Below are 23009 nucleotides of genomic sequence, written 5' to 3' on the forward strand. Positions count from 1 at the left end.
AGGTGGACTGGAAAGTGGCTTTTACATTTATTTCTTATACCATTTAAAATCCCAGATTAATAACAAAATACATGCCCAGGAATGAAATTTACAAATTAATACATTTTAAACTATCTCTTATTTATCTGTAAAAGTCTAAGATTATTGCTTTTTGTTTGTTAATGCCTGCACAAGCACCCAGAACAGTGCAGGAAAACACTTTGATATTCAATTTAAAAATAGTAATTTAACTGAAGTCTTTTTGCATCAGTGAGTATTTAGGAAGTCAGGTGGTAACAGCCTGCACTGGGAATTAAAACATTAGTGATGACATTTCATCTACCGCACTTCATGTCACTATGATAGCACAAGTTTTTTTCCAGCACAAAACTTGAAAACGAAAACAAACCAAGTAAAGTTGACATAACTAGGTCCAAAGTTTTGCAAGTTTACATTAGAAATTTAGATATTTTAAATGCTTTTCACTTCTTTGTATATATTGTAAATTTTAGAAGCACTTATGGTAAACGATGTTAAATTGTTCTGATTTGTCATGAGTTTTAAAATTTAAAACATGCATAATGCAATGAAAAGCTTTAGTCTGAATTTTTGGTCTCTTGTGAGTTTAAAAAAAGCCCTAGTGTCTTAAATAGTAGTTTAATTTTGTGTTGTGAAATGCTGTAAATAGAAGTTACAGCTTTTGTTATGCATACTATATGCTATCTTTGCTGTGAAACAGCAGGTGCCAATATCTTGGATTTTGTTACCTTTGTGGAAAAAGTTGCATTATAAAGCTTTAGATCAGGTTATTCTTTCTTCTTTTTTCTTAGTTAGCATTCAAAAACATTTTGGGGTAATATTCTAGTCCTAGGATGTTACTTCAAAGGGCCATATTCCCATTGAATAACCCATTGAAATTATATGAGTAAAAGTATGGAGAATTGGGCCTATGTTTGTAAACCTGCATTTAGGACATCATTCCATACTTACTAATATGTCAGCATCATTGAAACTACTTTCAATAAGAACAATCACTTTTTGGAAATTGTCATAGAATTATCATTTTCTTTGTTATATATTGATATCCACTTTGTGGAAAGGGCAAAACATAGGCCACTTCAAGACATTTTACAGTAAATGTGATCATAATTAAATTATTGAGAATAGTTTTTCATCATTACAGAACATATACAAAATATAATGACCCTAGAAGAGTCTGTTCAGCATGTTGTTATGGCTGCTATTCAAGAGGTGAGTAATAATTCATGTATAAACAGCCTAAACTTTCAACAGGAAAGCTTGAATGTAAATATATAGAGCCAGATCTTTACATTTTGCCCCTCTTCCCTCTCCAGCTGCTTTGCATTGATCAGCCAGCAAAAAGGAACCAGAAAGCTTCCTTAAAGGAGTGCTTGGGCATTCCCCTTGTGTCTTGTAAACAGCTCTATGTTATCTATTCCCAATTCAGCTCTTGTGCCACAGCACACTTTATGTTCTGAGGATCCTCTGTTAAAAGCACATGGAAGTTTGGGCAGCCCCTAAGCTGCTTTCACTTCTGCACAGGACTGGGGTCAGGGCTGAATCAAGTTCTGCTCTTGCTTGTCTGAGGATTGAGGCCATGTGTTTTTAATACATGCAGCTCTTCTAACATCTGTCTTGCACTGAAAATATATCCAGTAATATAACAAGGGTACTAAGGCTATGTATGTAGATATAATTCTACTAATCAGTATTTTGTTTGCTACATATTTTGACTAATTGAACTTTTCTTCTGACTAAAGTCTGTATCTAGCACTATGTCTCTTTTGTATCAAAAGATCTGAGGAAGAGGCAAAGTTTCTGATCTGTTATAGTTGGCAAACATAATATTATTATTCTATACTAGTCTTCCAGTTGTTCCCTCCATGACAGTTGATCCAAGAAACACTGGAGTGTGACAGCTACTAATGACTGTTAAACTCATTGGATGGACTTCTGGCCCCATTGAAATTGATGAGAGTTTTGCCATTGATTTCAACAGGATCAAAATTTAACCCATAAAGTTACTACACCACTTTTCTTAAAAGAACAGAGTATGTACTCTAGCTACCATAGATCTTGAATTAACAGTTATGTGTAAGAGTGTTTAATACTCAAATACTAACCTGTCATAGTTTCAGGGCACCTGCACCTGTATTCCCCACCTGTGGTCCACCAAGGGCACCCACTCTAGGCTCCCAACTTCTAGCCATCGCCTCTCTTGCGTGAAGACCCTCCTGACTGGCAGTTCTTTCAGGCTGCATGGTTCCCTGCCTACAATTTTATGCCCAGCAAGTCATACTATCTAAAAGCCAGTGTCTGCACTTTGCTTTTTTTCCCCCCAGAGGCTATGATCAGTGCATGGTTTACAGTCATTAATTACCACACAGCTCTTTCTAAGAAAGCACATTTATTTTTAATGTGAAAGCATTACAGAGAACATATTAAACAATAAGAACCTACATACATGCCAAAAAGCTTACCAGGGGTCAGTCCCAACTCCAGACTCAGACTCTGGTAGGTTTCAGTCCTTCAAAACCCACAACTGGGTTTTCTCCATGTTCACAAGTTCATAGCTGTCTCAGATTCATAACCCTGGCTGGGCAGTTCACTGTTTCTTAATACAGGTTGGGCCTTTCATCTCCTATTCCCAGAGACAGGTAATCAGCAGATATGGCCCACTCCTTAGGGCATGGTTTCAGAAGGCTGAGTTTTTTTCATAACTGGAAGTGGGAATTTATTAACCTCTCCTTAGGTATTCCCCAGGATATCCACTTCACACTTACTGTCCCAAATGCCCATTCTTGTCTTACACATTTTCAATATAATCTTTTGAACTCTCAGGCTTCACATCACATCTCCTCCCTATAGAAGTTATGTACAAACTTGGATCACAATAACACATAAACAGTTCATTTAATACAGTGGACCGCAAAGATTCTGAACCTTAATTCAATAAGGTTTCCCAAGGATATGCAGGAAACCGCTATATCTGTCACACTAACAACTTTTGAAGTTAAATGGGAGGGAGGTGTAATCTCAGTCATTGAACAATGACTGAAGCCACTAGTCCTATAATGTATCTATGTTTGCATTATGTGTAACGATGTGGCCATTTTGTTTTTTAGCTCATGAGCAAGGAAATACTGGGTTCTGTCACAAGCGATACATCGGGTGAAATGGAGCAGCAGGTAATTGTCTTAGGTTTGTTATGATAGTAAAAGCAATGTTAAGAGTTTCAAAAATAATGTATTCACGTCATACCGTGCGTGTAAATTCAGAAAGTAGACACAAAGATGCCTCTCCCATCATCTCTAATGAAAGTTGCAGTCCTTCATTCATACAAACTAACTTGGTTCTTGCCTTATCCAGCCAGTGGTTGCTTCCCTCAGACCAGCTTGCCAAAATCAGTGCCCAGACTTGTATTTCACAAAGGGCAGAGCAACATGCTGATACTACACTAGGAAGTTAGAGTAAATGTAACTCTTATGTTTCATTTTCACCCATAATGATAGAGGTAGTTGAATGACTGAGTAAAGCAGGACACATGAACTTGGGTTTTGTTTTTTTTAAAGATGTGAAATGGCTGATCTTATTTCTCTTGCTTGAGTAGAGACTGCAGGAGGATATGACAGGAAGAGCAAAGTGTAAGGCTGCTATCAACCTCCATTAAGGTTAAAAACTACTGATGAGTGCATACTGCAGAGTGATCTTGGAAAATATTTGAGTTCTGTGTGAACCCAAACACCCAGAGTTCTGTACTTGAAGTAGAATTATTTTTAATTTAAAAGCATCCCTGCCCAAGAAAGAGCTCAGGTGCTTCCCCTGTGATGAAGTTGACCTTCCTAATGCCATGACAGGAATAATATCCAGTAGCCTGGGTGCTAGCCTTTGATGCTGAAGTCTCAGGTTCAGTTTTCTGCTCTGCTACAGACTCTCTCTGACCTTAGTCAGGTCTCTTATGGTACACTACATTGCAAAAAGAAACAAACAAAAACCCTTGCGGCAACCTGATTCTACAGATTCGGGTTCATGCAAGGGGGTTAAAAATAGCGGTGCAAATGTTCCCTTTTGGGCAGGAGCGTGAACTCTGAAACCCACCGCCCTCACTGGATTTTAGAGCCCAAGATCCTGCCCGAGGAGGAATAGCTACATTGCTATTTTTAGCCCTGTAGCACAAGCCCTACAAGCCTGAGTCAGGAGATCTGGGATCTGAGATTCTGATGCAGGTCAGTCGGTTTGTGTCTCTGTTTTTGCAGCAGAGATGTGCCTTAAGTCTCTGTGTCCATTCTTATTTGTCCCTCCTTGTACAGATGACGAACATATAAAATGGATATGATATTGAAATTAAGACTAACTTGCATTCAATCTTTCTTTTATTTTAAGATGAAAAGAGTCCTGGAAGACCTTCAAGAAGCACTAGCAGAAAAAGAAGAACTGAAGCAAAGATGTCAAGAACTAGACCTGCAGGTAAAGACTTACTTTTTCAAATATATGATCAACATTTCATTAAGAAATAGAATCTCTGGTAAACAGTTGCAAAATCCAATGTCTTTAGAGGTTAAATTTCATCTGTAAGTTCTTAGTCTTTTCTGTTTGTACTGAAACAAAGCTTCCACACTGTGAAATGCTTCAAACATGATTGTTGGAAATATTATCCTTTTAATGTAAATCCACATTCAGCTCCCTGTAACTATCAGAAAATATACTGTTAATCCATAGTATGAAAGATTTCTTGATGTAGTAGATTGATATCTTACAGTTAGTAAGCAGTCATTGCAGTGCTATAGCTATGAATAGTAAAAATGTTCCATAGCTTGTTTTCAGTTAACAATAGCTTTAGCCCTTTTAAAAATATATAAAGAACCAATTCATTATAATGGACTGATTGCATTTACTGAAAGTGAAAAAAAGCCATTTTCAGGGGTGGGAGGGAAGCCGATGAATAAAGTCTGTAATCAAGTAACATTTTTTTTCTCACTTGTATGCAGAGTTTTAACATGGGACATATTTTCTATATGGTGGTGTTAACTTCAATTCACAAATCAGTAAAGTCAAGCTGAGGTGTTTAATCCTTCTCTCCTGCATCATAGTGTTCCCATTCTCTTTCTGTTGTTTAAGGTTCCATCTGCAGCTCTGTTTCTAAAACCAAACTTTCAGGGGTCTGTAACTCTGAAATGTGGTATAAAAGACTCACTCTAAAAATGTGTTTTGCCCAATGTTCAAAATTTGATCCACTTGCTTGTCCAGAAGTGTTGTGGTAAATGTTTTCTTGTAACTGCACCCACTGTAAATGCATACGTTTGCTGAATTTGCCAAATAGCAAGGCTGAAAAAAGATTTTAGGCAGAAATGGCTGGCATAAAGTTACAAGCTAAGTCCCAAATTGCCCTTTCTGGTTCTGCTATGACACCTATCATGCATCATTTTGAGAAGTCAGAACTATCAAACAGCCCTTATAGATTTCTGCTTGGAGTAGTTAACGTAATGGTAGTTCACACAAATATGGTTGGTCCATCCTTTTCGCATGTCATGACCAGGAGTAGTCATTAAAAGTATGTACAGTTGAGCGTGAATGTACAGACGGTAACTAAAGTTAATGGAAAGTACATTTTATAAAACATATTTTAAAATGCCACAATATATATTTTTTGACTTCATTTTCTGGTGGTGCTCCAGGGTTTCAGCATGATGTATGTGGTGTTGAAATGAAGCAGGAGCCAGCCAATGTGACTCTGAGGAACCTAAAATTAGGGTGAAGAAAATGAGAATGGGGCATTCCGTTAATAAAAAACCTGCTTTGTAAAAGTGTGTACTGTCTCCATCACGGAGGACTGATTAGGCCTTGCACGGGGGGATAATAAAAGACACATTAAGGCACCGATGGACTGTATGCCTGCAAATGTACAGTAGGTTGGCTTCCTAGATATTCAGAGAATAGGACCATAAAGGCAATAAGCTCTCAGTGAAGAGGTGGAAGAGTGCTGTTTGTTTCTTTTACATCTATTTGACGATAGACACTTAAATTATGATATAATCACAGATAAATAAATCTTTTAATGTTGCATCAATTAGCTTATTATGCTAACTTTATATCTTATTAAATATTGCCATCATGATATGCTGCATATGTATTGAAAGTCATGGTAATGACTGATACTTCTCATTTAAACTAATTCTTAATAAATTCACTTGTAAGGTCTCAATCTTCCTTGATATTTTCCAGGAATATCAGAAAGGTAGGTTTCCTTTATGATTCAGGAAAACATAACCCAAAGAGCACTTTGTACACGTTTAAGTGCCAGTTAACTAACACATGCTACATGCTCTGATGTTTGAAGTATTAAAATTAACACAACAGCTTTCACTACAAAGAGCTTAAGGGTTCTGTCCTTTTAATCCTTGCCCGTTTTATGGCTGTTTAATATACTTACCAATTTAGTGTAATGTTATGTTCCCATTTGCTTAGCTGTGAACACTTTCAAAATTAAACTAGTTCCGTTACTGCAAAAATGCATGCTCAGTAAGATGCTGTTTAGGGTTTTTTTTTGTGTGTGTATGCTTATTATCTTATGGCTCTTGAACCTGCTTTATGCACAAACATTCATGGCTGAATGCACAGCAGTGCACTGTTAGTGCTAGCTGGTGCCATTCTGCTTTTTATTGTTTAGTACACAAGCCAAATGGGGAGTATTCTTCAACCTACTTTTATTGTTTTTATATGGTTTCTATGGGTATTGTTTTATTGAGCTAATAACATAACATATCTGTTTCCTTTTGTTTTAATAAAATCTGGAAATATCAATTGCTCCCCATATTTGTTACAATGCCGCATGCCCTAAAAGGTGGCTTTCATTTATTTTTTTTAAAAAAAGGCACACTTCCTTGTTTGACAGCTTTCATACTCTAAAGCAACGAGGTGTTTAAGGGTATTATATAAATCACTTTCTAAATTTTCCAAATGCTCAACTTTTATGTAATAAACAAATTATTTGGTGGCATCTTATAATCCTATTTTGGGTTCTTATTGGCAATTGGATGGGATCTATAAACTTGATGATGTTGTGTTATATGCACTAGGTGGCTGCTCTTCAAGATGAAAAAAACAGCTTGATGTCTGAAAACGAAGTCATGAATGACAGATTAGACCAGTTAGATGGCTCTCTTGATGATCCAAATACTGTGGTTGCAAAAAAGTATTTCCATGCACAGCTGCAACTAGAACAGCTGCAGGAAGAAAACTTCAGGTATGAAATAACTTGCAGCTATATTTAATCCTCTCTCAAAATGTCACATGTGATGGGAGTTTCTTCTAAATATGCAGGATTTTCCATCTCAGTTCCCTTCTTCTATTCACTATTCTACAAGCTTCTCTCTGATATTGAGTTAATCTAAAATATATTTTAAAAGATCCAATTTAGTTTGTCCCCTAAACTGCTTCTGTTTTTGATGATCATTGAGAGCATTAATGCTTTTCTTTCCATCATTTTCTAAAATCTTTTGGGCTTTAGTGGGAGGGAGAAAGGAGAGACCAAGGATAAGAACTGAAGCACATGTTTCACGTGGTGATTTGTACAAAAAACCCAAACATTACCTGGGTCTAAGTAATTCACGCTTTCCTTTACAGAAGTTATAAGTGAACCAGACACTCCTTCAAGTCCGATATTAGTTTATTGTGCTAACAGTTCTGTTCATACGATATGGTGCATTTATAATAAACAGCCCTTGTGGCAATACTTGCTTTCTTGTTTTTTCCAGGCTTTAACTACATTTTTATTCTATATCTGCTATGTTTATGTAGTTTGACTTTTTTTTTTTTTTTTTTTTTTTTTTTTTTTTAATGTTTCAGTGAAAGGTGGATCATATTAGTTAAGTGAACAAAAGATAGAGAGGAAATGTATTTTCTTAACAGCTTCTTGTTTACAAAAGGCTTGAAGCTGCAAAAGATGATTATCGTGTTCACTGTGAAGATCTGGAGAAACAGCTGATTGAACTGCAACATAGAAATGATGAGTTGACCTGTCTGGCAGAAGAATCTAGGGCCCTAAAAGATGAAATTGACGTTCTTAGGTATGTAGTTGACATAGCTGTCATTCAGATTGAAGGTTCTGAATGATAATACCAAGGCTCCATATTTAAAGATAAACATTTCTGTATAAAATTACACAGTGTATATCTTACCAAAAGCAAACTTAAAAAAATAAATGGAAAAAAGGACCAGGGGTGAAAAATAAAACTGGGAGGTGAAATGTAAGTTTATGGCCACAAGAAGCACTTTGCATATTAACATTATTCTACAAAAGACTCCTGCATGAAGCAGGTCGAACAGATATAACTTTTCTCTTTCTGCTATAGAAAACATAAAATATCCCAGGAAATTAGAATGTTGCAAGCATAATGGATTTTATTACCAACAGGATATTTTTATTGGCAAAGGTCTGCATTTTCTGATACAGAAAAACGTAATTGCCCAGATATGAGTCTCAAACCGAGTGAAAATGAAACTTAACTATCTCAGCATATTGAGTTCAGTTCAACATATGTAAACTAAACTAGATACTAAAGTATAAAAAAAATGGTGCTTACATATTTTTAGAAATATAACCATGTAAAACCACTCTTATTGTTATAAAGGGTATATTAATACAGAATAAAATATATTCCAAGCTTACATTATATCCAGGTTCATAGAGCAGCGTCAGGTTAAATGTAAGACTGGATTTTGGAATTACTCCTGTACTAACTTTTTATTTTGTAAGATGCCAGACAATAAAGTGACTCAATATTTAGTTTAAATGTTTGTTAATAATTCTTTTATACCAGTAAAATGAAGATCCATTTCTGTATCAGACTATCTTGATATGATTTGGACAGAACACTCTGTCCTATATACCTTTTTAAAAGGAACTGATCAGTTTGTCTTCCTTGGTCATTATCCTGTGGGTATTTTTGTTAGGAGAAAAGTTCTTTAAAACGTATCTTTATAGTAGTGTACTGTAGCTTTGTACCTATTCCTGCTAGATAGAGGCACCAGTATTTTTCAGGGGTACTCAGCTGCAAGATCAATTTATAGCCCAGGACATAATTCACTTGTATTAACTCCAACACTATCATGAATCCTTGGGGCCATTTAACATATTATATCTACAAGGCATATGTCAACACAGTTTTGTCGGCCTGCACCTCCACAGTGACTACTTTTAAAACTAAATTTTGCATTTATTAGAATCATATTAGTCTATATCAATCCTACAGCTAAAAATAATTTAAAATAATGGTTTAGTTTTACTGTGAGGACCCAACTCTGTCCTTTGATATATGCATGCATCTCCCAGTCTAACTAATTGGGGCTATGCTTGCATATGGGAGCAGAAGTTATTGATTTGTTTGTTTGTAGTTTGTCTGTGTGGAAAATACATCTTACTGTTTCCATAAATCGTATTTATCCTTGTAGAACTTTTGCAGATAAGGCAAGTAAACTGGAGTCAACAGTTGAAGTGTATCGTAAAAAACTGGAAGACTTGAATGACTTCCGCCGACAGGTGAAGTCTCTGCAAGACACAAACATGATGTATATGCACAATACAGTCAGCCTAGAAGAAGAACTAAAGAAGGCAAATGCAGCACGTGCTCAGCTAGAAACGTACAAAAGGCAGGTAAGACAACAACTATACTCAACATCTTAACTATTCTCAGGTGTATTTTTATTAAATATAATTACAATTGACTGAAAAAAAATGGACTTCTTGATCTAATGGTTCTTGAGGCTTGTATCCAGGAGACTTTCAGCTCTGCAGTATACTCTCAATCTCCCCTTTTCCCTTCCAAACTCTCACCAGCTAGCTTAACTGGTCATTTCCTGACCTGCAGTTCAGGACACAGTGTGGAACCATCACTTCACTGAGTGAAGTGGTGATGGGGTGTCTTGTTTTGTTTAATGCATATCTGACATCCTCTAGGTATGATGCTGTCTTACTGATTTTTAAAATCTTTTTAAAACAAATTGTTTTCATTTTTGGAAGTGCATGACATTTTGCTTCTGAAAGTCCCAAACTAGTCATTGGAATTCCTATATGCCTTTTATTTAAGGGGGAAAAAGCCGCTACCAACATGAACCATGCATGTTGGTTACATTCAGCAGAGACACATTTCTATATATAGCTTGTTCTGACTAGATTACTACACCCATAGAAACCTACTTGATTAGGTTTTTGAGACCATGCAAATGAACTACTTAAATATAATCTCTTTCCTCTTCTTAACCCTCTTTTTAACTCCTTCCTCTTTTTTCCCCACCCATAAGAGTGCCAGAATTTTTTTAAAAATGTATTAATAAAATCTTCGAACATGCACTAAATATAATACCTATGTGCATTATCATGCAAGGTCCAGGAGCTTCATAACAGACTTTCTGAGGAATCCAAAAGAGCTGATACGTTAGCATTTGAATTGAAGCGACTTGAAGAAAAGCACGAAACTCTATTAAAAGAAAAAGAGGTAAGCCTTATGCGTTAGTGTTTACTCAAACTCACTAGAAAGTCTCTCGGATTCTTTTGTACACTGGCCTGACCAGAATTTTTCGCTGTGGTCATCTTGACAATAATTTCTCATGTGCCCTTTAGGCATCAGTAATGCTATCATAGGGATGAGACTTAGCAATAGAAATTATGTATAGTTACTTTAATATACTGGGCTTTGTAACTTGGTAATTGGTAGGTCAGCATTTGGTGTAAACATTATCAAAAGCCTTCAACATTTAACTTACGTCCTGAAAGTAGTGTTATAAATGATAGATGTTTCATTCCTGATGTAATATGCCAACATGAAACAGTTGTCTTATTTCTACCTTAAATATACTTTGACCTTTTCTTAGAGACTTATAGTGCAGCGTGATGCTCTAAAAGAAACTAATGAAGAGCTCCGATGTTCTCAGATGCAACAGGATCATATAAATCAAGCAGGTACTTCCTTGTTTTTCTTCAGAGATGGTTTTTAAAAATAAATTGGTGCTTTATCTGGAAGTAAATTTGTCATGCCTTTACAGATGCATCTGCTGTAAAAAGTCATGAGAATCTTGCTGCTGAAATTCTGCCAGTGGAATACAGGTAAGGAAAGAGCTCACTTTGAACAATACCCTTCTCTTGCAAAAGTTCAGTGTCTCAAACAGCTTGTTGGACAATTTACTTCTTTTCAACTAAAAAAATGATAAAAGTTAGGAGATTACTTGTTAACAACACATAGCCGTTTGACATGCTTATAGAGAAGGCACTAGTAAAATGCTTTATAGACATTAAATTAAACCTTGCAACACACTGTGTAAGGTAGGAAGGTGTCCTCATTTTACATATGAGGAAACTGAAGCAGAGTGATTAATAACTTGCCATAGTTATATGGAAAGCCTGACAGAACCAAGAATAGGCAATCACATAAGACTTGCAAAGTGCTGGTTCAGCCCTAAATAATGTGGTGTTATGTGTCTTATTAATACAACAGTAAATGTGTTTTTCTTCTCATAGAAGAAATGAAAGAACACTTTGAAGACTTTTAGAAGTAGTCTAATAGTAGTGTAGGCAGCACTGGTGACACCACCTATTATTAGGGTTGCTCAACAATTCCCCTTATAAGACCCTGTTTTCAGTTGTGTATACCATGACCAGTCTTTAATCATTTGAGCTGAAACTTTGTATGGAAGTGTCTGCCACACAATTGTAGGGTTTTTTGGTAAGTTAATTTGTTTCCAAGAATGAGGTTGGGGGAAGTGTATCACCTTAAGACTCACAGTGAGCCCCAAGGGGGATACTAGGACTGGCTGGGCCAGGAGCCTGGGAGTAGAATGAGAAGCCCAAGGAGTGGACACTGGTATGGGGTTAATCAAGGAGAAAGGGACTGGGACAAAAAGACAGGTGGGGAAGAGAGAGGACTGGGACAGGCACAGAAGTGGTCAAGCTTTGGGGAAACTGGCAGAAATCTGCCCACTAGAGAACACCCCCTTCCAAAATCTGGAATGGAACCCAAGATTCTTGATACTTACCATTCCTTTGCTGTCAGCAAATAGCTGAGAAACTTGCAGGAAAAGTGTCTCATCCCCCTTTAGTTCACATAAGGGATGACTGTATTACTCTGTTTGCTCAAGTGACACAGGTGTGAGTGGTGGATCTGGAGGTTCCAACCCTACTGGTGACCTATGAGGATGTCAGTATGACACCACATGATGGTTTTTTCAGTTTGCTTTTTTTACAAACCTAGAACGATATGGGGTCCCGTGGAAAAAATAGTGTGATCGTAAGTAGACTAAGTAGACTATGTTATAATGCATATGTATAAGGAGGTTGAGTTAAGGTCGCACTGTCATTTCCTCACTTCTGAATGCTTGATTTTGCAAAATCAAGCAATGTTATTTTAACATAAGTTCTGGAAATTGTATATTAATCGTATCCAAAGAAATTGATTTGTTAGTCTTATGTCAATTATCTTCAATTAAGATAAATATTCTCTTTGTGGGAAAATCCACTGCTTTTTGTGCTCTGCTGAAACTAACAGTATACTATGACACTTGTATTGACTGAAGGACAGTCAGTACCTGGCATCTTCGTGAACTCTTCTGCTAAATCACATTATTTTTAATTAGTCAAGAACCGTTTATATAAACTCTTCACAGAATGGAGAGAGACTTTTTTGTTTTTGACCCATAGAGAAATGTTTATTCGACTGCAGCATGAAAACAAGATGCTTCTCTTGCAACAAGAAGGTTCAGAAAACGAACGTATTGTAGAACTTCAGGAACAACTAGAGCAAAAACATCGGATGATGAATGAACTGGAAACAGAAAAAAGGTGATTTGTTTTCTTTTTTTAAGAACCTGAGAACAGTTTAGAGTAGGTATCAATCAGACAAAACAGCAGCTAATTGCACTGTGGAGAATAATCTCAGGACTCCAAACTTAAAAGGGAGCCAATACAATATTAGTTGAATGTAACCAGTTGTCCTGTCCTCTGGCTAATGTAAGCATTGATGTAGTCATTACAAAGAGGAAGTGGTAAGAAAACTGCAAAGAATGTAGAAAGTGTAAACCTGCAGAGAAAAGTCAGCAGGCCAGTCGGGGCTGCTCCATGCTTTGGTATGGTTTTGGAGAGGTTATTCTTTAGGACTCATCTCTGGGTAATTCTTGATAGCCTAGAGTGGATGAAGAAAAACATTCACTATAGTTTTACATCACTAAAACTGTAGGCCTATGGGCTGGGGAGCCAGAGTTGTGGTACTATATGAACTTCTCCGCTGTTAAGGAATGCTGAATGCAGTTGATCTTAGGCTATAACAATTTAGGAGTAGTTTGCAGTACACTTAACATTTTTAGCAACATAAAGATTTTTGCTGAAAACCTAAGAATGTTTGTGAGATCCACAAATAGGAGACTATATGTATGTCACTTAATGCTCCAGTCTTAACCCCTCTCTTCATTTCCTTACGTTTGCAAAGTTTTTTTTAAATGGGATTGAAACTTTATTAGCTTTTGGGCTGAGACAATGCAGAGTTTTTCTTCAAAACAAAATACATCAACTCATACAATCTTAGCAGCTTGCCGACTAAAGTATTCATACACTTAATATTTTAGTGTCCGATCAATCCTCTGTGGTAGGAAGGAAAAAATGCAGTCTACTACCTGCTACTTCCAAGTAGGAAGCTTTCCCTGGTCAGTTGGGATACCAGTGCTCTCAACATCTGAAGTCTAAGCTTTCATTTGAAAAACAAAACAAAAACTAGTCCTTATGTTTTTAAAGATCGTCAATCTCATTAGTTTTCATTCTTGTTGTTTAGAAAGCTGTGGGCACCAATACCGTGGATAAGAATCATGTTCAATTCACTGCTGCTGCTTTGGGAGGTTCCAAACACAGAATGGCATTGTAGACTCCATTAGAGGCTGTGGGGGGCTAGATTAGCAGACATGCTGTGTAACAGCCAGAAGGAGATAAGGGGTAGAGTGGCAGAGACCCACCCCATTGTTAGAAGCCAGGAGGATTTGTGGTATGTGGCAGGGTGCTCAAGGTAATAGCAAAAGAGCAAGTAACTTACCTTATCCTACAGTCAGAAGTGGTTTGGCTGGGAAGGAGAGATTTCAGATTTACCAGACTCCTATTAGCCAAAAGCTGATACTGAAGATGAAGCTATGAAATAGAGTCCAGGTGCAGCACTCTGGCAGGAATCCCAGCACTTTCTCAGGTACCACAGACACTTCCCGTCTCTCCAATTATGTATTCTCCTCCACCACCTCCACCCCCATAGCAAAAAAAAATAAAAGTAAGTTTTAGCCCTCTGGCTACTAAGTGTCCAGTAAATGTTCCAAGCACCTGTCTGCGGCAACTACGTTTAGATCTAATAGACAAATAAAATATATATTGACTTCAGACACTTCCATTTTATGTAACCTCACTGAAGAAATATAACCCAGATGTATAGGTGAATAACTTCACTCTACATATACTGATTATTAGAAGACGGCTGGGTGACTGAGTTCTCTTACTTTCTAACAGGCTAAGCAATGAGCGTATTGGAGAGCTGCAGCAACAGATTGAGGATCTCCAAAAGACTTTGCAGGAGCAAGGAGCCAAGACTGAAGGAGTAAGTGAAAGCTAGTGGTTCTCAAACTTCTTGAAGGTGGAGATCTCTGACCATTTTTCTCAAAATTCTTCTGTTTTAATATCAGACTTTTTCTTTTAAATGTAATCCAAATTGTGCCCCTTCTCCCTTTCAGTCTTACTAGTGCTGATAATTATTGTGATGACGACAAGGCTGTGGCTTGGTGGGTTTATTATTAGCCTAAGAGATACTAATTTGCAACAGGGAGAATGAACCCATACCCAAAACAAAGGGTTTATTTTCCGTGTGTGTGTGTGGTGGTTTTTTTTTTGTTTTGTTTTTTTTGTTTTTTTTGTTTTTTTTAAATGAGTAAAACCTTTCCAAGGTCTAGATGTAAGTCAAACTTGACTGGAATGGTTCAGCACATCCAAATGCGGGGAAATTCTCAGTCTCTCCAACCTGGGGAGCCGTGAGTCCCCTCAGATCAAGTGACCTAGCTCAAAACTTTTATTTTAAGCAACTCAAAAATGAAATGCAACTTCTCAAATCCTAAAACTAAATGCTTCCTTCCACTCTGTGAGAAGAAAAGAGCAGAACCAGAATCTAAGGATCAGGATGCAGAAGAAGGAAGAATTGTCTGTAGTATGCTTCCTACATTTCCCCAACTCTGCTGAAGACTCACCCCTCTTTAGAGTTCTTGCTCCATGAGTGGAAAAGCAACAGAGCTGTGAAAGCTAGTCTTACTCCTCTGAATAAGTTTTCCTCATTTAAACTAACATGGCAAGGTGTTGCAAGTTAACTTTCACAGTTTACCCACAGGGTTAGTAGCTGCACTGCCTGCCATTCTACTCCACCTTGATGATTCCTAAGGGGCTTCCTCTTATAAGAGGGATGGGCCCTGCGGGCTGATAGATTAGCCAGAAGGGACCACTGTGATGATCTAGTCTGACCATCTGCATAACACAGGACATAGGACTTCCTGTGAATTAATTCCTGTTTGACATAGATCATGTCCTTTGGATGTTTTTCTATCTTGATTTTGAAATTTCTAGTGATGGAGACTCCACAATGACCCTTGGTAAGTCTGAATTTGTCTAGCATCAGCTTCCAGCCATTGGCTCTTGTTATACTTTTGTCTACTATGCTGAAGAGTTTTTTTGTTTTTTTTTTTTTTTGTTTTTTTTTTTTTTTTTTTTTTTTTTATTATAAAACTTCTGTTCACCATGTAGGTATTGGTGGACTGTCTTAACAAAGAGAAGGTTACAGGAAGACTTGATCACAAAACAGATTGACCGCTTTGACATGTTTTATAATGTCTTGTGTCTGTCCATCCCCTTCAAAAACGAGTTTGTGCAATATAAAAATTTTTTTGAGTACCCATTTTTTAATATTTAATTAAAATTAACAGTTTATGTTTAAGTTTTATTTACTTGCATCCTTGCTTTTAGGAGTGATAAATTCAGGTTAGGATTGATATGTCTTGAAAAACTAATGAAAATTATATGACACAAAGCACAGCTGTGTGTGTGTGTGTGTGTGTGTGTGTGTGTGTGTGTGTGTGTGTGTGTGTGTGTGTGTGGTTTTGTTTGTGTGGTTTTGTTTGTGTTGTTGTTGTGTGTTTTGAGTGACAGGCTTTAATCATTCTAAGGAATTCCCTATACCAGAATAACCCTAATAAAGTGACTCAAATTCTGAATTTGTACTCATGGAATTTCCTCTTGATTTCTTTTCCCCTTCTTGGGGTTGGGGAGATTTGCTTCCCGTGGAAGTGGCAAGGAGTTCTTCCAAAATTCTGCAACTGGTAGGATTTGGGGACAGATCTAGACTGCCTATAAATCGTCATGCCAAATTAAATAATTGACTGCTGGTTTGGGGTTGTGGTTTTAAGCTAATCATATTAGCCTTGCTATTTTGAAGCTGAAAGTCATGCCAGGTTGTTGTGGCTACAGTCCTCCCTAATAAACAGTGAAGGCCAAAGTTACTAGTGTCTTCATAAACTGAGGGGCACTCAAAATTTAGATGGCAATCCTGTGAATTGACTTCATTTGCAAAGTTTTCTCTTTTTTGTTTTTGGGGAGCAGGTTAGTTTGTGTTAGGTTTTTTCAGTTTTTTGTTTTTGTTCTAACAAAATTTTAGAGGGAATTATTTGACATGTAGGAAAACACTACAATATGTACTATTTATTTTAAAATAAACATATTTTAAATTTCTGAATAGTCTAACTTGAGAAGTAAAATTAATGAATGAAAAATATTTGGAGTCTGCTTTTGTAATCATTTCTTCTTTATTTCCTGCTTTCTGCCTCCTCCTTTTTATGGTCTCAGCCTTTCTACTTTTGCTGCCAAGTGATTCTATAGCAAGAAGTATTCTATAATATTCAGAATGTCAGAGTGATATAAAGAATATGAATAAAATTATATAAATGCCTAAAGACTATTACACTTCTGCATTGCGTGACAAAATATACGTGGTAAAAGTATCTAAAAAGTGAAACTTTTACAAAATCTATTTGTAAAAGTTGGGACTCCTGTTTATACATACACCTAGAGTTATAGTTTTAGTTTTCTGAACTATGTATCTAAATTCATTTTTAATTCTCTTACCTTTTATAGCCCAGCAAGCTGCAGCAGAGGTTAGAAGCACATCTGTAAGTAAAACTAACTGATATTTATATACAGTCAAAAAAGAAACTGACCTCTAATTTATATCTTTGACATAAGCAATAAATAAATATAAACACTTTAAAGGTCAGCCTTATTTCCAAAGATGGGAAATTCAGAGCTAAAACTGCCAGTTTGTCCTTCAGTCACCTCATCAGGGCACATGTCATGTGATAGTCACTCATTTGACAGCCCCGTGACATCTGCCTGCAGCTCAGCCTGAATTTCACACTTTTGGTTGGGCTGCGGAATCTCTGTCATTAGGTCAGCAGGGCCGTTTCTACAATGTTGAGTATGCAGCTAGGCAGACATCTTTTCTCTCCTTCCTCTCCTTGCTGGATTTCAGTTAAGGAGCTCCAGGATGGGTGGTGGTTCTCAGCCCCCCAGAGTGAGGTCGCAAGGCTCCCTCTAACTTCCCTCTTCCTCCTATGTTCCTGAGTTTGCCCTACTTCCTGAACTGCACTGAGTTTGCCCTACTTCCTGAACAGCAGCCCCCTGTGCCCCAACACCCTAGGAGTCCTGTACTCCTTAGAAACCCCAGCACTTGCCTATGCCAGCCAAAGCTGCCAGGTTTTGTGTAGCTCCATGTCCTATCTCCACCATTGCTTGGGGCAGTGTGTGTTGACTATAAGTTCAGGTTTATGGTTAGAAGCAAATTATTTAGTGAGCTAACTTGCACAAACAGAGTTGTATCACGATGAAGCGTAGCTGCCAAGTTTTGTGCAGACATTTTTTTGCAAGTCACTGTTCTGAGATCCCTTGAAAATGGTGTGTTTATGCAAACATGGTGAATGTCCATGTTCTCCAAGTGTTGTCCGTATTGATCCCCCCCACACTTGCAACATGCATGTGTAAATTTTAACTTTCTGAAAAGTAATGTCTGGTCTGGACACATCCTCACTTACAGCTCTGAACACTTACTGCTGTACCCCTTTGTTTAAGCTTGCACTGAACTACCCAGCCTTCCCATCACCACAGGCTTTTTAACTGTTTTGATTCCATAGTTCTTAGAGTGCTTGCTCATGTCCATTCCAATGTAGGTGTGTGCGCACCGCATACATAGTCACCAGAAGCTTTTCCCTGGTAGTATCTGCCAGGTCGGTTCTCGTGCTCCCTGGAGTGGCACCCTCATGGCGCAGTATATAGGCAGCTGCCGCCCCCTCAGTTCCTTCTTTCCATCGGTGATGGTTGCTGGAACGCTGTTCGTCTCTTGCTTCACAAGCAATAATCCTTCGTGGTTGTTCCTGTAAATACAGTGTAAATAGTTAATTAGATTGAGCACTTAGTTAGTTAGATTACTTAGAATCCCTGCTCTGTGGGGCTAACCGGCCTGTGGCCCTGGGACATGCCTCGATCCCAGTGCTTCAAACAGCGTGCAACTTGCCCAAAGAACTTACTGGTAAGCAACCCCTATGACAGCTCCCGGAAGTGCTTGGGAGAGGGGCATGTTCAGGCAGAGTGCTGGATTTGCAAGAATTGTAGACCCTGAACCAAAAAGGGCAGGATATTAGACTCAAATTCCTTCTAATGGAGGCCACTTTACCTCTCTTTGGCAAGACAACCAGATCTGGCACCAAGTACCTCTTCAATTAGGAGTGCCCTGGCCTCAGTTAAGGAGTCTCAATGGGCCCAGGGATCCCTGGCACCAACATACTTCCCTGACGCCCAGGAAATCGGCCCAAGGGCGTTCCCAAACAAGGAAGGCTATGAAGAGAGTGAGATTCATGTCAGACCACTCTGGTGGTCATCAACCAGCCAATGCCGTTGACTCTGGCCCTGGAGGGGGAACCATTGAGACTGGCGTGCATGGACTCACTGAGGGTGAGCCCTGAAGGAGACTCAACCCTGGCAGCACCATTAACACCAGAGCCATATGAGTCGGTGAGGAGTCTCTTGACCTTCTCAGCACCTCTGTCGCCTCCTGGCCAAACCCCACAGGGGATAGCTCCAGCATCGCAGGAAGCCATCCCATGGAGGCAAGTCCCAGTCCGGGCAAGCCAGTGATGATGGCAAGGTACCGACCCATTTTTCTCTGCTTTGCCAGGCTCAAAGCCCTAGCACCGGTTGCGCTCCCAGTACTGCTGAACAGCACCGAGGGATACGGCATCCCCATGGTCACCCGGGAGTGACTCCTCTTGTTCAGAATCTCAGGCAGAGTCTTATGGATTACGAAAGAGCAGGCATCAAGCAGGCCAGAAATATGTGGCCATGAATCAGGGCCTGTCCCACTAACATGGCTCCCCAACCAATGGCAGATGACACCTCCGTGGGCACTGTGGGCAACCCAGGCCTTCTAAAGCTCCTATACAGGTCAGTTGCACTCGGCGCTCTTAGAGACAAGAGCGCCCCTGTCATCCCATCGGAGAGGGGTTCAGTCCCAGGGGCAGAGGTGGCGGGTGCCCATGATACTCCCATGGGGGGAGGGGGGTCTGTCAGCACCATAGGAGATGCAAGACCCTGGAACAATTCTAGCCACCTTGACCTCCTCTCCAGACGAAGCAGTGGCTGGAACATCCATAATGCCGGTACAGGATGACTATATGACTCATCAGCAGCTTTTGCAGAGGATTGCTCAAAGCCTCAGCCTGAAGATAGAGGCGATTGTAGAGTCAGCCCTAGCCTTGGTGGATATATTAACACCATCTGGACCAGCAAGGGTGGCCTTACCTCTGAATGAAGCCATTTTGCAACCCATAAAGACCTCATGGCAAAGTCCTGCATCCCTCCAACCCACGGTGAAATAGGTCAAAAGTATTTCATATCCCTGAAGGAGTTCGAGTAGCTGTATACACACTTCCCACCTGCTCCTGGGCACAGCCAATGAATGGAAGAGACAAAATCAACAAGATCCATCGCCGAAGGCTAAGGAGGCCAGGAAACTGGACCTGTTAGGGAGGAAAGTGTACTCCACAGAGGTCCTCCAGCTGAGGATTTCTAATCACCAGGCTTTTTTAAATCAGTATGATTTTAATTCCTGGTCAGCTATATTAAAATTTAAGGAACTCCTACCATTGGAGTCCAGATCAGGGTTTGCAGCCTTGGTGGAGGAAGGCAGGGTGATAGCCAAAGCATCCCTCCAAACCGACTTAGATGCTGTGGATGCACAGCCTGTGCTGTGGCCACAGCCGTGGTAATGAGACAAAGCTCTTGGCTTCAGTCCTAAGGCCTGCCCCATGAAGTACAACAAAGAGTGCAGAACCTGTCATTCAAGGGTCAATCCCTCTCTTCTGAACAAATGGATGTGTGGCTTCGTAGTTTGAAAGATTCCTGCACCATTCTGAAATCTCTGGACCTCCACACTCGAGCCCCATCCTAAAATCACTTCAGGCCCCAACCTTCGGGTCGCTTCTGCCTGTTGCAATCTCAGTAGAGACAGGACTTCAGGCGGTGGCAAAACAAGGGCTTTGGGAGGCATACCAATTAGTCTTTGTCGGCCTCCACATCTGTGCCCACGAGACCACCACTGGGCCCTAAGCAGAACTTTTGAAGGTGCACCTGAGGGTGGCACACCAGTCCAGAACCTGAATCTTATCCCTACATTTGAGAACCGTTTGTCCCACTTTTACCGGGCAGGGGTCAACATCACCATGGATCACAGGGTGCTCCGCACAGTAAAAATGGGATACACCTGCCAGTTTATTTCCTCCCCTACTTTCCACCTCCTCTCCCTGTTCCTCTTCAGGGACCCTTCTCACGAAAGACTTCCAAGCCAAGAAGTATGGTCACTTCTAAGGGTGGGACCTGAGAAGGAGGTTCCAATGGAACTAAGAGGCACGGGGTTTTACTCATGCTACTTTCTGATCCTGAAATCCAGTGGGGCCTCAGGCCTATATTTTGACCTGCAAAACCTCAGCAAGTTCATGAAGAAGTTGAAGTTCCAAATGGTCTCCCAGTCCTCAATTATCCCTTCCCTAGACCCAGGGGACTGATATGCCGCCCTCGACTTGAAGGACTCATATTTTCATATAGCCATATTTTGAGGCCACAGGAAATACCTCCAAATTATAGTAGGCCACAACCATTATCAATTAACGATGCTATCTTTTTGGCCTGTCTGCGGCTCTGAGGGTATTCACAAAGTTCATGGCCGTGGTGGCAGCTTTCATCAGGAAAGCAGGAGTGCAGGTTTACTCATACCTGGATGACTGGCTGGTCAAGGGGCGTTCCAGGGAACTTGTGGAAGCTTACATAAAGCTTGTTCAGTCCACTTTCTGGAATCTGCGGCTCTTGAGAAACGAACAAAAGTCAACTTTTTCGCCAGTCCAGAGGATAGAGTTTATAGGAGCAGTCCTCGATTCAACCAAAGCCAGAGCCTCCATTCTAGAGTTGTTTCAGAGCCATCGAAGCCCTCCATAAATGGTCTGATGACCTTTCCCATCACCACAAGAAGGAATGGCTTGAAATTCCTGGTTCACATGGCTTCTTATACTACGTGATGCAGCATGCTCAACTCAGACTGAGACCCCTCCAATCATGGTTGGCGTCAGTATATGTACCAGGCCATCACCTATTAGACAAAGTGATCATAATCCCACCTGCAGTGATTCTTGCCCTTCAGTGGTGGTTGGACTGGGACATGGTGTGCAGGGGTGTCGCCTTTATGAGGCCCGTCCCTTCGATGTTGCTGGTCACCCACACCTCGGATGTGGGATGGGGAGCCCACTGAGGGTGCCTAAAGACTCAGGGCCTATGTTCATCAGAAGAACTGACACTGTACATCCATGTCCGAGAGTTAAGAGCGGTACGCTTAACTTGCCAAGCTTTTCAATCCCACTTGCAGAACTAGTGAATCTCCGTACTCACGGACAGTACAATGACAGTGTTCTATATAAATAAACATGGTGGAGCTTGCTCTTCCCCCTTGTGCCAGGAAGTACTGAAACTGGGATTACTGCATTACTGGAAGCGTTTGACCTATCAGGCTCACAGAACAAACTGGCAGATCACCTTAAACGGATTCGTTGTCAACGATCATGAGTGGTCCATTTGTCTGGACATTTTGAAGGCTATTTTCCAGAAGTGGGGGTTTCCCCAAGTGGATTTCTTTGCAACCAGGCTCAACAGAAAATGCCCCCATTCTGCTCATACCTGGGGCACAGCCCAGGCTTCCTCTCGGATACCTTTCTCCTTCCCTAGGGAGGGAGTATGCTTTATGCCTTCCCTCCCACAGCCCTGATCCACAAGGTAATGCTCAAGGTCAGGAGGGACAAAGCATGGATGATCCTATAGCTCCGGGATGGCCACAACAACATTGGTTTACAGCCCTGCTGCACCTGTCAGTAGACAAACCTATCAGCCTCCTGATGCTCCCGGTCCTGATCTCATAGTAGCATGGTCATCTGCTCCACCTGAACCTCAAGTCACTGTATCTGATGGCCTGGAAGCTTTGTGGCAGAGTGAAGCGGAACGCAATTGCTCTGCGCTTTTACAGACCGTTCTTAATAAATAGCAGGAAGCCATTGACCAGAACAGCATATTTGGCGAGGTGGAACAGATTTACATTGTGGGCAACATGGAAAGGGGTCCTGCCAAATGAGACCTCCCTACCTCTTATTCTGGACTATTTGTTCCACCTGAAGAAGGAAAGTCTTGCAGTATTGTCTGGATAGGTTCACTTGGCCACAATTTCGGCTTTCCATACCCTGATGAAATGCCAGTCTGTGTTTTCAGACTCGATTTACTCCCAATTCTTGAAAGTGTTGGAGCGTCTATACCCCCAGGTGTGTCAACCCCTGCCTCCCTGGGACCTTAATCTACTGTTGTCAAGATTCACAAGGCC

The 23009-nt window shown here is 40.0% G+C and overlaps 1 protein-coding gene across 1 annotated transcript in view; it reads left to right on the plus strand.

The window, feature by feature from the left end:
• Positions 1 to 23009, plus strand: part of HOOK1 (hook microtubule tethering protein 1) — a 46710-nt gene that overhangs the window by 14240 nt on the left and 9461 nt on the right. The window contains exons 6-17 of the mRNA XM_067535438.1: positions 1163 to 1230; positions 3126 to 3188; positions 4384 to 4467; positions 7077 to 7243; positions 7926 to 8066; positions 9451 to 9652; positions 10383 to 10493; positions 10870 to 10957; positions 11041 to 11101; positions 12689 to 12829; positions 14525 to 14612; positions 17183 to 17217. Coding sequence (XP_067391539.1) covers positions 1163 to 1230; positions 3126 to 3188; positions 4384 to 4467; positions 7077 to 7243; positions 7926 to 8066; positions 9451 to 9652; positions 10383 to 10493; positions 10870 to 10957; positions 11041 to 11101; positions 12689 to 12829; positions 14525 to 14612; positions 17183 to 17217 — 1249 coding nt within the window. The remainder of the gene's footprint in view (positions 1 to 1162; positions 1231 to 3125; positions 3189 to 4383; positions 4468 to 7076; positions 7244 to 7925; positions 8067 to 9450; positions 9653 to 10382; positions 10494 to 10869; positions 10958 to 11040; positions 11102 to 12688; positions 12830 to 14524; positions 14613 to 17182; positions 17218 to 23009) is intronic.

Source organism: Emydura macquarii, unplaced genomic scaffold, assembly GCF_026122565.2.
Source record: "Emydura macquarii macquarii isolate MOO-44397 ecotype Brisbane River unplaced genomic scaffold, CSIRO-AGI_Emac_v2 contig_3506, whole genome shotgun sequence".
In the NCBI taxonomy this organism is placed as follows: Eukaryota; Metazoa; Chordata; order Testudines; family Chelidae; genus Emydura; species Emydura macquarii.